We start from the raw sequence: 12,078 nt of genomic DNA, 5'->3' as shown, positions 1-12,078 counted from the left end.
AGGGGGAGGAATTGAATACTGCAATAGTGAAGAGAAGGACATCTACCATTATGTTAAGATTTTACACAACTGTGCTATGTCCTTCTAATTCACTGTTGCAGTATTCATTACATAAGATGGAGTTCCAAAGCTCAGGATGAAACATGGGTGGAGGAAAGATCAGCACAGCCTTCTAGGAAGCCATGGAAGTTGGCCCTAGCAAAACCAGCTCTATCTCTGGAGATTGCATCTAACTTGTAGTGCTTGGTAAATGTATGCACAGACCTCCAGGTAGCTGCCTCAAGAATAGAGTTAGTATTCAAAACCTTGAAAAAAGCACCAGAAGAAGCTACAGCTCTAGCAGAGTGAACCTTAACAGAATAAGGAAGGCTCTTACCATGAAATAAATAACAAAAATAAATAGCTTTTGAGATCCAAGAAGAAATAGTTTGCTTGGACACAGCTAATTCTAAAGACCTAGGATGAAAGGAAACAAATAGCTGATCAGATTTCCTAATAGTCTTAGTCTTATCCAAATAAAATCAGAGTTGTCTATGCACATCCAACGTGTGCACTATCTTCTCACTGGCCAGACTGTGGAGAAGGGGAAAAAAAGTGTGCAAATTACTAGACTGATTAATGGACAACTCATTAACCACTTTGGACAGAAAAGGAGGATTAGTATGGAATGGCACCCTCTCCTTATGAAATATCAAAAAAGGAGGATAAGCCATAAGGGCTTGAAGCTCAGAAACCAGTCTAGCAGAAGTAAGAGCTAATAAATGAATAGTCTTCCAAGAGCAATGTTGCAAGGAAGCTGAAGCTGCAGCCTCAAAAGGAGTCAGAATCAAATTCTCTAAAATAAAATTAAGATCCCAGGGAGGATGAACAGACTTCCTGGGAGGCCTAATATGAAGGACACCTTTAAGGAATTGTTTAGCTTCAAATCTAGAATGTAAAGGATGAAATAAAGGCAGAGAAGCAGAGATGGCTGATAAGTGTGCCTTAAAAGAAGAATAAGCCAGCTCAGCATTAAGTAATTCACACAAATAAGACAGAACCAAAGGAACATCAACATAAAGTAGATCCAGGTTATGAGAAAGACACGAAACAGAAAACTTTTTTCCATTTGGATAAGTTCTGACGTCCTACAGGACCCTAAGTACATCCTTAGAAAAAAGGTTTCTATATGGAATCAAAATCCTACCACCCACAGTATCAACTGAAGAGTGGACAAGTGGGAATGGATGAGAGATCCCTTGTCTTGTAGGTCCACACTGTGAGGTAACTTGTGGTGACTGCCCTTGGCTATATGCAGAAGAAGAGGGAACCAATGCTGTCTCAGCCAAAACAGGTGTCACCAACAAGATTTTGGTGGCATCCTTTTGAATTTTGAACAGGACTTTTGGAAATAGAGGAAGGGGAGGGAAAGCATAAAGAAACATCTCTTTCCAAGAAAACGTGAGGAAGTCCACCTCCCACACCAGAGGACCTGGGACTCTGGCACAAAATAGAGGAAGTAGTCTGTTCAGAGGGGAGGAAAACATTTGAAGAGTACCCCACTGGTGGACAATGTCCAGAAACACATGCCTATAAAGCATCCATTTGTGGGATTGAGAGAAAGACCTGCACCAGAGAGAATGTAAACTGCCTGAAGTGTCACTTGATGCTAGACAGCAAGATCCCATACCAGGACAGCCAATCAGCAGATAAGATCTTCTTTCCCCTGTTTGTTTACATAACACACCACTGTGGTGTTGTCTGTAAACACCTTGAGAGGTCCCATGGAGAAAAGAGGATGAAAAGTCTGAAGAGCCACAAGCAGGGCTCTCATTTCTTTAACACTGATGTGCTCCTTCTGTTGAAGAGGACACCAGAACCCTGCACCTTTAAGGAGTCAAAAGCTTTTCCCCATCTCACATCTGAAATATCTGTAAACAGCTCCTGAGAGGGAAGAGGGGGATGAAAATGCAGACCTGGATTTAAGGACAACTGCTGGGTCCACCACTGGAGTTCCTTCTTGAGACAATGTAGAAGAGGAACTACAAATTCTAGCAGATGCACATGCTGAAGCCAAGCTGACTTCAGGAACCACTGAAACTTCCTCAGTGAAGTTTGGCCAGAAGGAGCATAGGGATGGTGGAAGCCATAAAAACCAGATCTCTCAGAAACTCCCTGGCTGCAACTGAGGCCAGAGGAAGAAGAGTTTGAAAGAAGGAGATGAGGGTCAAAGCCTTGGGATGAGGGAGGGATGCAGCAAAGGCACCATTTGAATCCAGCAACCCAGAAAACATGGTCCTGAGAAGAAGTCAGAGAAGATTATTTTGAAGTTTATTGTAAACCCCAGGTTCTGAAGAAGAGGGATGTTAAAATGGAGATTATGCAACAGGATCTATGGAAAGGATGCATGAAAAAGCAGGTCATCCAGGTAGGGAAATACTTGGATCCCCTGAAGCCTGCAAAAAACAATCACAGGAGTGAGGCATTTGGTGAATATGCTTGGGGCAGTAGAAAGGCCAAAGGGCAAAGCAGGGAACTGAAAATGCTAGGAAGCAACAGAGAAATGCAAAAACTTCCTGAAAAGCGGATGGATTGGAATTTAGAGGTAAGCCATCCTTGAGATCCAGAGACACCGTATAAGCCTTAGGAAGCAAAAGTAGGAACAGAGTCTGAAGGGACAACATTCAGAAAGTGGGCACCTTCAGAAAAGTGAATAGATGACAGAGGTCTAGAATAGGCCTCCAAGTACACTCCTTTCTGGGTACTAAAAACATCCTGGACTAAAACCCCCGCCCCCTTTGGGACAAAGGCACCAAGTGAATGGTACCCTGAATGGGAAGTACCCTGCACTTCCCATCACAAACCAGACAACACATAAAAGACAGAATCAGTGTGCCGCACAATCACAGTCCTTAAGGCAAAATAACATACCTAACACACTAGTAATAGGTGACTCTATAGTCAGGCACACTGGTGTCCCACTCACTAGGCTGGACAAGCAGAAGGTTACTGTTAGCTGCCTGTCGGGAGCCAGAATCTGCCACATAACACAAGCACTCGGGTCACTCCAGAACAAGTATAAATATGACTCTGTCATTGTTCATGTTGGTGTGAATGACCTGAGAAGTACCTCCCTGGACTACATGAAAAGAGACATGGAAGAGCTCTCTGATCATGTAGCCCAGGCTGGTATGACCCTGAACCCTGAGTAGCATCCTGCCCTCACCAAGAATGATACCTCAGTATAAAGCAAAAATGGTCAATTACAACAATTGGCTAAGCTTCTGGTGTCATTCAAAGGGGATCCAGCGTCTGTCAGCCTGGGACGACATGCTCAACAAGACCTATTGATTCACAAGAGACGGCTTGCACCTGTCACCCCTGGCTTTCGAATACTGGCCAAGGCTCTTGCTGCCCCTATAGTGCCTTTTTTAGGCAAGGCTCAAAAGTCAAACCCACCTCCATAAACAGCACAATTAACAAAAAACTGAGGGTTATGCTACTCAATGCCAGGAGTTAAAATCTCAAAATGCACATGTTTGAAGCACTCCTCAGTATGGAGAACGTTGACATCTGTACAGTAACTGAAACCTGGTTCAAGGCTCTAGAGAGCACCCCAGCACTACCGGGCTACAAGTCATACCACACATTACGGCCACAGAACACGGACCGGAACACAAAAGGAGGGGGTGTATCCATATTCATCAAGGATACCTACACCTCCAGGTTAGTGGAGCAGCATGATACCTCTGAGATCATCCATGTGCAACTAACATCAGGCAGATCTGCAATGCAAATTATGGCCTGCTACAGATCACCCTCCATGACTCAGGACCACCACTCTACCTTTCTGGAGACACTGGAAAACATGAAGGTCCTACCAAACACCCTGATATTGGGCGATTTCAATTATCCTACCATTTACTGGGAAAACTACTCGAGTACAAATTCCCAGGCCCAGCGCTTCCTGGAATTCATCAACTCAAATGCCCTGGATCAGCTGGTAAACTCCCCTACCAGAGGTGAAAACATATTGGACCTGGTCATCACCAACATGGGCGACAGGTGTTCTACACCGGAGGTCAACCCATCACTGGTTAGATCAGACCATAAACTAATCACTCTGGATGCCCACACCCCACCACCACCCCCAACTAAGAAAACCACTTAAAAAACTTTTCTAAAGCAAACTTCACCTTATTTAAGACAGAGGTGGTAAGTTTCACAGCCCCCACGCTAAACGATAATGCTGCCCAAGATGCAGAAACCTTTACAAATGCACTCTATAAGCACCTACAAGAATACATGGATTGTGCCAGCCCTAGCAAAACAAAGACTCACTCCTCTAAGAGAAGGAAACCAGTTTGGTGGTCCCCTGCAATAAACAGGCTATACAATAGAAGGAGGAAACTAGTTCAGAAAAAAAGCAAATCCCAAGAAGGAAAGACATCTCTGATCAGTATCAGTAAGAAACTGAGGTCCCTCATGAAATCATCCAAGGCTGACTTCGAAAGAAAAACAGCCAAGGATTCAAAAGATAACCACAAAGCCTTCTTTAGCTATGTTAAGAATCTAAGTGGTAACTTGCAGATATGCACTGAGCTAGTGCAAAATATCCCAAAATATACTGAACCTACTGATATTGCCAACATCCTGGCAGATAGATTCAGTGCAAACTTCACCCCGCTCTTACCTCCAAAAGGGCCCACAACAACACCGGAAAAGTGTAGTGTCCCAAAAATCACAGACGCACAGGTGAAAACAGCCCTTTCAAAAGCCAAAAACACAGCATCAATGGGACCAGATGGTGTCCCAGGCTGCATCTTGCATGAACTACAGAACGAACTAACTCTCCACCTAAACATGCTGTTCAACCTCAGCCTCTCCACAGGCTACATGCCCATAGAATGGTGCACAGCAATGATTATTACTCTCCACAAAGGAGGGGCCACAACTGACCCTGGTAACTATCACCCCATAAGCCTGACTAGCCTGGGTTTCAAGGTTATGGAGCGCATCATCATGGAACTCATTAACAAAGACATTGGGAACCTCCAAACACTTGACCCGACTCAGTTCAGCTGTGTTAAGGACAGATCATGCCTACTAAACCTGGTTGACTTTTTCGAGACAGTCACCAAGGCCATAGATGAGGGAAAGGTGGTTCACACAGCCTACCTTGACCTCGCCAAGGCTTTCAACACCATTCCCCACTTGGGTATTACAGAAAAACTCACCAGCCTGAACATAAACCCCTATGTCATGAAATGGGTTGCCAACTGGCTTACAGACAGAACTCACACAGTAAGAATAGCGGGCTTCAGGTCCGACTCTAAACCAGTCACAAGTGGTGTCCCACAAGGCTCTGTCCTGGGAGCCCTACTGTTCGGCATATACTTCTCAGAAGTACAGGCAAACACAGGAGGACTATGGCTAACCAAGTTTGTTGATGACTGCAAACTGGGAGCCATAACTGACTCTCCAGCTGACATGGACATCCTCCAAAGGGTCTTACTGAGATGGACACCTGGTGTCAAAGTCATGGCCTCAAGCTAAATGCCAAAAAATGCATAGTCATCCCGTTTGGGAAAAACAAAACTTCGACGAATTACCACATAGGTGGCAACCCCCTTAATACAGAAGAGGTAATAAGAGATCTGAGGACCCAGGTAGATAGTAATCTCTCCTTTAACAATCATATTGCCAAAGTAGTTAGGGAATCCTTCAATGTGGCCCATTTAATTACTAAAAGGTTCACATCTAGAAATAAGGAGGTTATAGTGCCCCTCTGCTCGTCACTCATTAGACCTATCATAGAGTACAATGCCCTATTTGGGATGTACCTCACAAAACACTTCCAACAGCTTGAAAGACCACAAAAGTACCTCACCAAGATTATTACTGGTCTCAAACATATGTCCTATGCAGCCCGACTGAAAAAACTCTGGCTGTACTCAGTGGCATATTGCTTACTCAGGGGTGATCTCTGCCTGACTTACAAAGCCATGTCCAACTCAGAATTGATGGACATGCTCCACCTAAAGAAATCCAAGTCACTGCGAGCCACGTGCTCTAGTGAGCTAAACCTCACCACACAATAAATAGAACATGCTGGAGGGATACATTCCTGTCACAGAGACTCCCCATGCTTTGGAACAAAATTCCTAACTACATTAGGCAGAGCCCCTCACTAACACTCTTCAAGAGAAACTTTGACGAGTGGATGGTTAACAGAAAATACACCCCTGGGATCACTTCATTGGCTCTGCTTGACAGAGGATCAGTTAATTAATCAATGGGGCGGTGAAAGCCGACACACTCTGGCTAGGCTTATAAATGCCCTCGGGCAGATAGCCTAGCACCTACCTATGAACCTATGAATCAAAAGGTCTTGAAGCACCTCTGGGAAAAAGGAGAGTTGTTCCCAGGGGGGCTGAGAAATACCTATAAAAGGGGGAAGGGATTTTCACCCCAGCGAATAAGGGACAGAACCCAGGAATCCTGAGTAATCAGAAGCCAAACAGAATGAGGGGAAAATAGTAGTCACTGGGAAGAATATGATAGTCAGACAGCACCTGGTTTATTTGGAAGTGAAGACTTCTGAGGCCCTGAAGTTTGAGTAGCCTTAGCAGGAGAAGCCTGCTTACCACCATTTTTGTCCTTAGAAGGAGGGTGAGATTGCCTGCGAAGAAAGGCTTGCTTAGTGGGGTAGCTTCTCTGAAATTTAGAAATAGTAGAAACAAACAATGTTTGAGTTCCTGCAAAACCTTTCCCTTACCCTGAAGGGACTTAAACAAATCATCAGTAGCTTCACCAAACAAGTATTTATTACCAAGAGGGACATCCATCAACTTAGCCTTAATATCATCAGGCAAAGGTTGAAGCTGAAGCCAAGAATACCTCTACATCACTGACCCAAAAGCAGCAGCCCTAAAAGAAGCATTTGCTACATCATAACTACACTTGATGGAATGATGAGACACCTTGGAGGAAATAAGAGAGAAAGAGCAGAACTTTTACCCTCAGAGTCTGGAAGATCAGATATAACCTGACAAGCCTGGGATAGGAGAGCCAACGCATACCTGGACATATGGGTCTGATAATTAACAGCCCTAAAAATCAAAGCCACTGTAGCAGTAGTGTAAACCTAATTACCCAGCCTTTCAGTGGTTCTGCTATCTTTATCAGAGGGCAGTAATTTGGGCAAAGGAAGCAAGTGAGAGGGCTTGTGGGGGTCAGCAGCAGGACAGTTGTACAAAAATTTACAGTCCTCCGGCACCTTATAAAACTTAGCATGTTTCATGGGATCAGGGGACTGAGAGACTGGAGCTTTAGAGGCATTGGAAAATGTATCTAGCAAAGCAGCCAAAACAAGAGGAACTGCAGAAGGTTTAGGCGATTCCATCTGCAGCAACTCATAGTACCTCTTATGAATCTCAGAGACCTGAGCACAGTCTGATTTAAAGAACTCCATCATCCTGGAGATTGTGTCCCCAAAAGAAATTTCTTCAAAGGGAGTATCAGGACTGGTAGATTCCTCTTCCTCTGACCCATAGTCTAATGGAGAAGGAATCTGAGAAGAGTAAGCAAGGGTTATCTGAATCCAGCTTCCTCTCAGAGAAATCCTGTTCCCTGTGTTTTTTAAGGGGTGTAGAGGACCAAGGGGGGAGAAAGAACAGAAACATCCTGAGGAGGTTTCAATGCCATCAAAGCGCTAAACAGGCCCCGAGTGAAGGCCTGCCACTCACTCTGTGGAGCCTTATGGGCAGGAGAAACTTGCTTAATTTTTGTTTTTTCTTCAGTGGGACATCTGTCTTATAAAACTTGTATGTCTCTGATCCAGGATGGCATTAAATAATGGTAGTAGGGACTTCTTCTCTTACTAAAATCTGAGGAACACCTCTAGGCCCCTATGAAATGATCAATTATGGTTATCCCCTGAATGTGTGAAATGGATGTCTACAAAGCCTCCTTGGATGTGCTTAAAGCCTGATCCCCACTGTCCTCCAACCCAGTTGGGGCATTGGAATCTGGCAACAAAGTCAGATAAATCTGTGGGCATTCACTCATCTCAGGAGAGACATCTGGCAGAGGCTGAACAGTGGAAGATTCTGGCTTAGGCTTCTTGGGCTTCTTCTTCCCTGATGGCTGTCCCTCAGGGCGGGAAGTTCCCCCCATCGTATTTTTCATGAAAAGTTTAAGTCACTGATTCTCAAGATACAATGATAAAGAAGAAAGTCTACTACACAAAGTTTTAGGTACAAAATTTAGGTGCAAAATTCTGACAGGATGTATGGTTGTGCAAGGTGACAATGCAAAACAGATACTGTTCTTGGCAGTGTTTATGGGGAATCTGTCTCCCACACTGCCATTTACCCTTTTTATATGACATGAAATCCCACAAGCAACAAAAAAGAAAAGACACGTAAAACAAGAATCCCAACAGGGCACTTATCTGTAATGGCTCAGAGAAACCAGCAACGGACATAGACGTTCAGACCAACGATCAAGAGATGGAGTTCAGAAAGCTGGCAAAGAAGTTCTGCAGATAGTATGTCTGGACATCACCTTTATGACCTATGCTATGTGAGGAACATACATGTGATATACAGCATACCTTAAAGCAACCAAATGCTTTGGTATACTGGCCGTACGACGGGCTGCCCTAGGCATGGAATCTCTTATGTAATGAATACTGCAACAATGAAAATGAAGGACATCTACACATTAGCTTTGACTCATATTATGCTGCTTTGTTTAGGGCAGCATTATTTTCTGTTATTGCAGTGCAAAATAATTGTATGAAATGCCAATACCTTGCTTTTAAGAATTTGCAGAATGAATGTACTCAAACCTGTGACCTTTTGGAAAAAAAGCTTTTCATCTTTTTATTTAAAAGAGTTTTTAATGTTTTATTAAATTTTAATGCATTGAAACAACATATTAGCATTAAAATAGCATAATTATTTACAGAGGATTCTATTTCAACCTTAACTATATACATTTATAGTTTCCATCATACAAATAGCCTACTGGTAACAGAACAGGAATCAATACCTATCTATTAAAGCAAACAGTTTTATCCAATAGTTGTATTCACATGTAACTTTGTTCATTCTAATCTTATTATTATATCATTTATTTTGACACACCACAGTGAAAAATGTGTACAAATTCCATAAATGAAGGTTTACCTTCAATTTTCTATTTTTTTATAATTAATTTCCTAGCAATTGCTACCAAACTTCATATGAGTTTTGTGATATATGGCATTGAAATATGGTTGTACAACATACTGCTTTACAAAATGTTCACTTTTTCTTTACTTCATTTTTTTCTTTTCTTTTTTATTGTTTTTTGTTTATTTTCCAATAGTTTATATATATATTTTTTTTTAATATTTCTGGTCTTTAAAGCATTTTCAGATATGAGCATTTAAATATTCACAGAGCCCTTTTTTGAGTGCTGCTTTGGGTGCTACATTAGCTGATCATAACTTGAACACATGAAATAGTCTGTTTATGAAGATGAATAAATATAATAGAGTATGTAAGAAAAACATATTTACTGTTAGAATGTCTAGACTGTGGAATTATCTTCCCATGGATTTAAGGAGTTCTAAGAGCTTAAACTCATTGTAAAGTCACCTTGACTCTTTAGGAAGGAAGTGTGAATTTAATTTCTTTTTACTCAGCTGGTAACGCATAGGAAAATGGAAAAGAAGGTTGGGCAGGAGATTAAGAATAGAAAAGGGAAGAAATGCATTAATTCTGTGTTATCACTTCCAAAAAATTATTTGAATCAAAATATTATTGTTCTAGTCATATATTAGATTTATTCAGATAAATAACTTAAACTACCTCTAATGGCAGTAGATCTGATTTTTCATATTCATGAACTGAAGACTAAGCCATTACCAGTCTTGGATATATGGTCATATATCTTTTTTTGACAAGCCAATGTATCATGCGCTATATGATACTTGTCCAGAAGAAACTACACTACAATACATTGCAATATAGTAAAACAGGTCTACTTTATTCTGTCAAAAGCTGAAAAGGGCGAATACAAATAGCACGACACAAAGAGCAAACTGCGAATACGTCGAACGTACTAAACTGCAAAATTTAAAACCACAAACCATTATAGTCAGCCAATCCACTGCCCACGACACACTACCTACCCAAACACAATAAAAAACACATGCATACACTAACCAAAACTTTACTTCTAACCCTAAATTAAACCACCAAAACCCTACTGCTAAACTCTACACTAAACCCCACATACACAACTATCTATATGCACTATCCTTAACCCCTCTCTAATCCTAAGGTCCATAACTACCGCACACTTCCCCTATGAAGCTATACTGAAACAAACTAAATATTCCACACACATACACTTAACAAAACCATACACTAAACCTTACATATATTACCTACCTATTCACTTACCTTAACCTGCACCCTAACCCTAAGGTCTGTAACTATCGCACACTTACCTTACGGAGCTATACTGCAACGGGCCAACTATGACGATTCGACACTTCTCTTTTAGCGGTTTCATTCAATCGATGTATTCGCGGTTCGCTCTTTACGTGTCGTGCTATTTGTATTCGCCCTTTTCAGCTTTCAACAGAATAAAGTAGACCCAGTAAAACACTTTGGTCTGTTACAGACTAGTGATATGTGACTGAATGTTTGTTTGCAATAACCTATCAACTTCTTATATAACCTATATGCCTACACATAGGTGCAGACTAGTGATATGTGACTGTTTGCGGTAATTTATTAACTTCTTATATAACCTACATGCCTACACATAGGTGCAGACTAGTGATGTGTGACTGAATGTTTGCAGTAATTTAACTTCTTATATAACCTGCGTGCCTATACATAGGTGTAGAGTAGATGAGTGTAGGTACAAATGTAATACATCAGCTGACACAGACATCTACTTTTAAACTCACTCCATGTTTCACCTGCACTGCAGCAGACAGACAACATAGTTCCAGTCTTGCCAAAGTGGGAACCGAAGTTATGTCCTCTAATTACAAATATATCCACCAAATAACACAGTGACTTCTGGGTGCTACCACAGTTTTCTGCAAGAAGTGTATAATATTTAGGTTGAAAATATATGAAAGTAACTATTTAGGAAAGAGTTGCTCTGTTTTTATGATACACCAGGATGTTAAAAAAAACATACAAGATGTACAGTATTATAAAATTGCACACATGGTACAAAGAAATGGTAAGTTTAAATGTAAACTATTTCTAAAGAATTCTCTATGCAGATGGTTGCTATTAGGTAAATAATTAAATCTGTAGAAATGACGAGCATAACAGTCTACAGAACAGATACAGATATTTCAGTAAGCCTGACTTTGTTGAAATGGTTTTACTTACCAGGTTTAAGGATGGCTTCCATTTCCTTCCATACAAAATACTGCACAGGGCTTTTGTGTACCCCGAGACTCAGATCATTGGCCACAACACTTGGATCATTATCACTTGTGAAACTGTGGATTAATTCATGCAGAGAAAACACAGATGAAATATTACTAATCATGTCAGTATAACCCCGTAGATGTAATCATACTAAGAACCACATACCAAAGTGTCTTTCTATACCTCCCTGAGAATGATTTCATTTCCTGTATTAAAAAAAGTAAAACAAACAATGTGGTTAACATTTTCTTAAATAAATTGTTTTAAGATTTATTGTGACATATACAGTCATTAAAACTATGTTTAGCACATGATAAAGAAACAAGCATAATAAAACTATCTACTAGTAAGTCCGTAAACCTCAGATATTGGCCAAAAATTTCAGAATTACTAGACAATTTTGTAAATGGATACTTTAACATTCCATTTTATTCTGTTCATTTTTTTATTTTATATTTTCTTTTTGATAAATAACTTCTTTAAAGATTAGACTAAGTGTTTTTTCTATTTAAAAGTATTAGACTTGCATTGTAAATGCTTTGTATAGTTATTGTTAAACATGATATAAACTATTCTTTCTATTTAAAAGTATTAGACTTGCATTGTAAATGCTTTGTATAGTTATTGTTATACATGATATAAACTA

The 12,078-nt window shown here is 40.8% G+C and overlaps 1 protein-coding gene across 4 annotated transcripts in view; it reads right to left on the bottom strand.

Moving 5' to 3' along the window:
• Window positions 1-12,078, bottom strand: part of LOC122813677 (zinc-binding protein A33-like) — a 261,855-nt gene that overhangs the window by 83,957 nt on the left and 165,820 nt on the right. For 2 of the 4 annotated variants that reach the window (XM_044086125.1, XM_044086123.1), the window contains 2 exons: window positions 11,616-11,638; window positions 11,391-11,503 (listed from right to left, as the gene is read on the bottom strand). In XM_044086125.1, the coding sequence (XP_043942060.1) occupies window positions 11,391-11,503; window positions 11,616-11,638 (136 nt within the window). Of the gene's footprint in view, window positions 1-11,390; window positions 11,504-11,597; window positions 11,639-12,078 lie in introns of all 4 variants that reach the window. The other 2 variants (XM_044086122.1, XM_044086124.1) reach the window with 1 other exon arrangement.

Source organism: Protopterus annectens, chromosome 10.part0 (assembly GCF_019279795.1).
Source record: "Protopterus annectens isolate FY-2018-M chromosome 10.part0, PAN1.0, whole genome shotgun sequence".
Taxonomy (NCBI): Eukaryota; Metazoa; Chordata; order Ceratodontiformes; family Protopteridae; genus Protopterus; species Protopterus annectens.
This window is presented reverse-complemented; position numbering and strand designations above follow the sequence as displayed.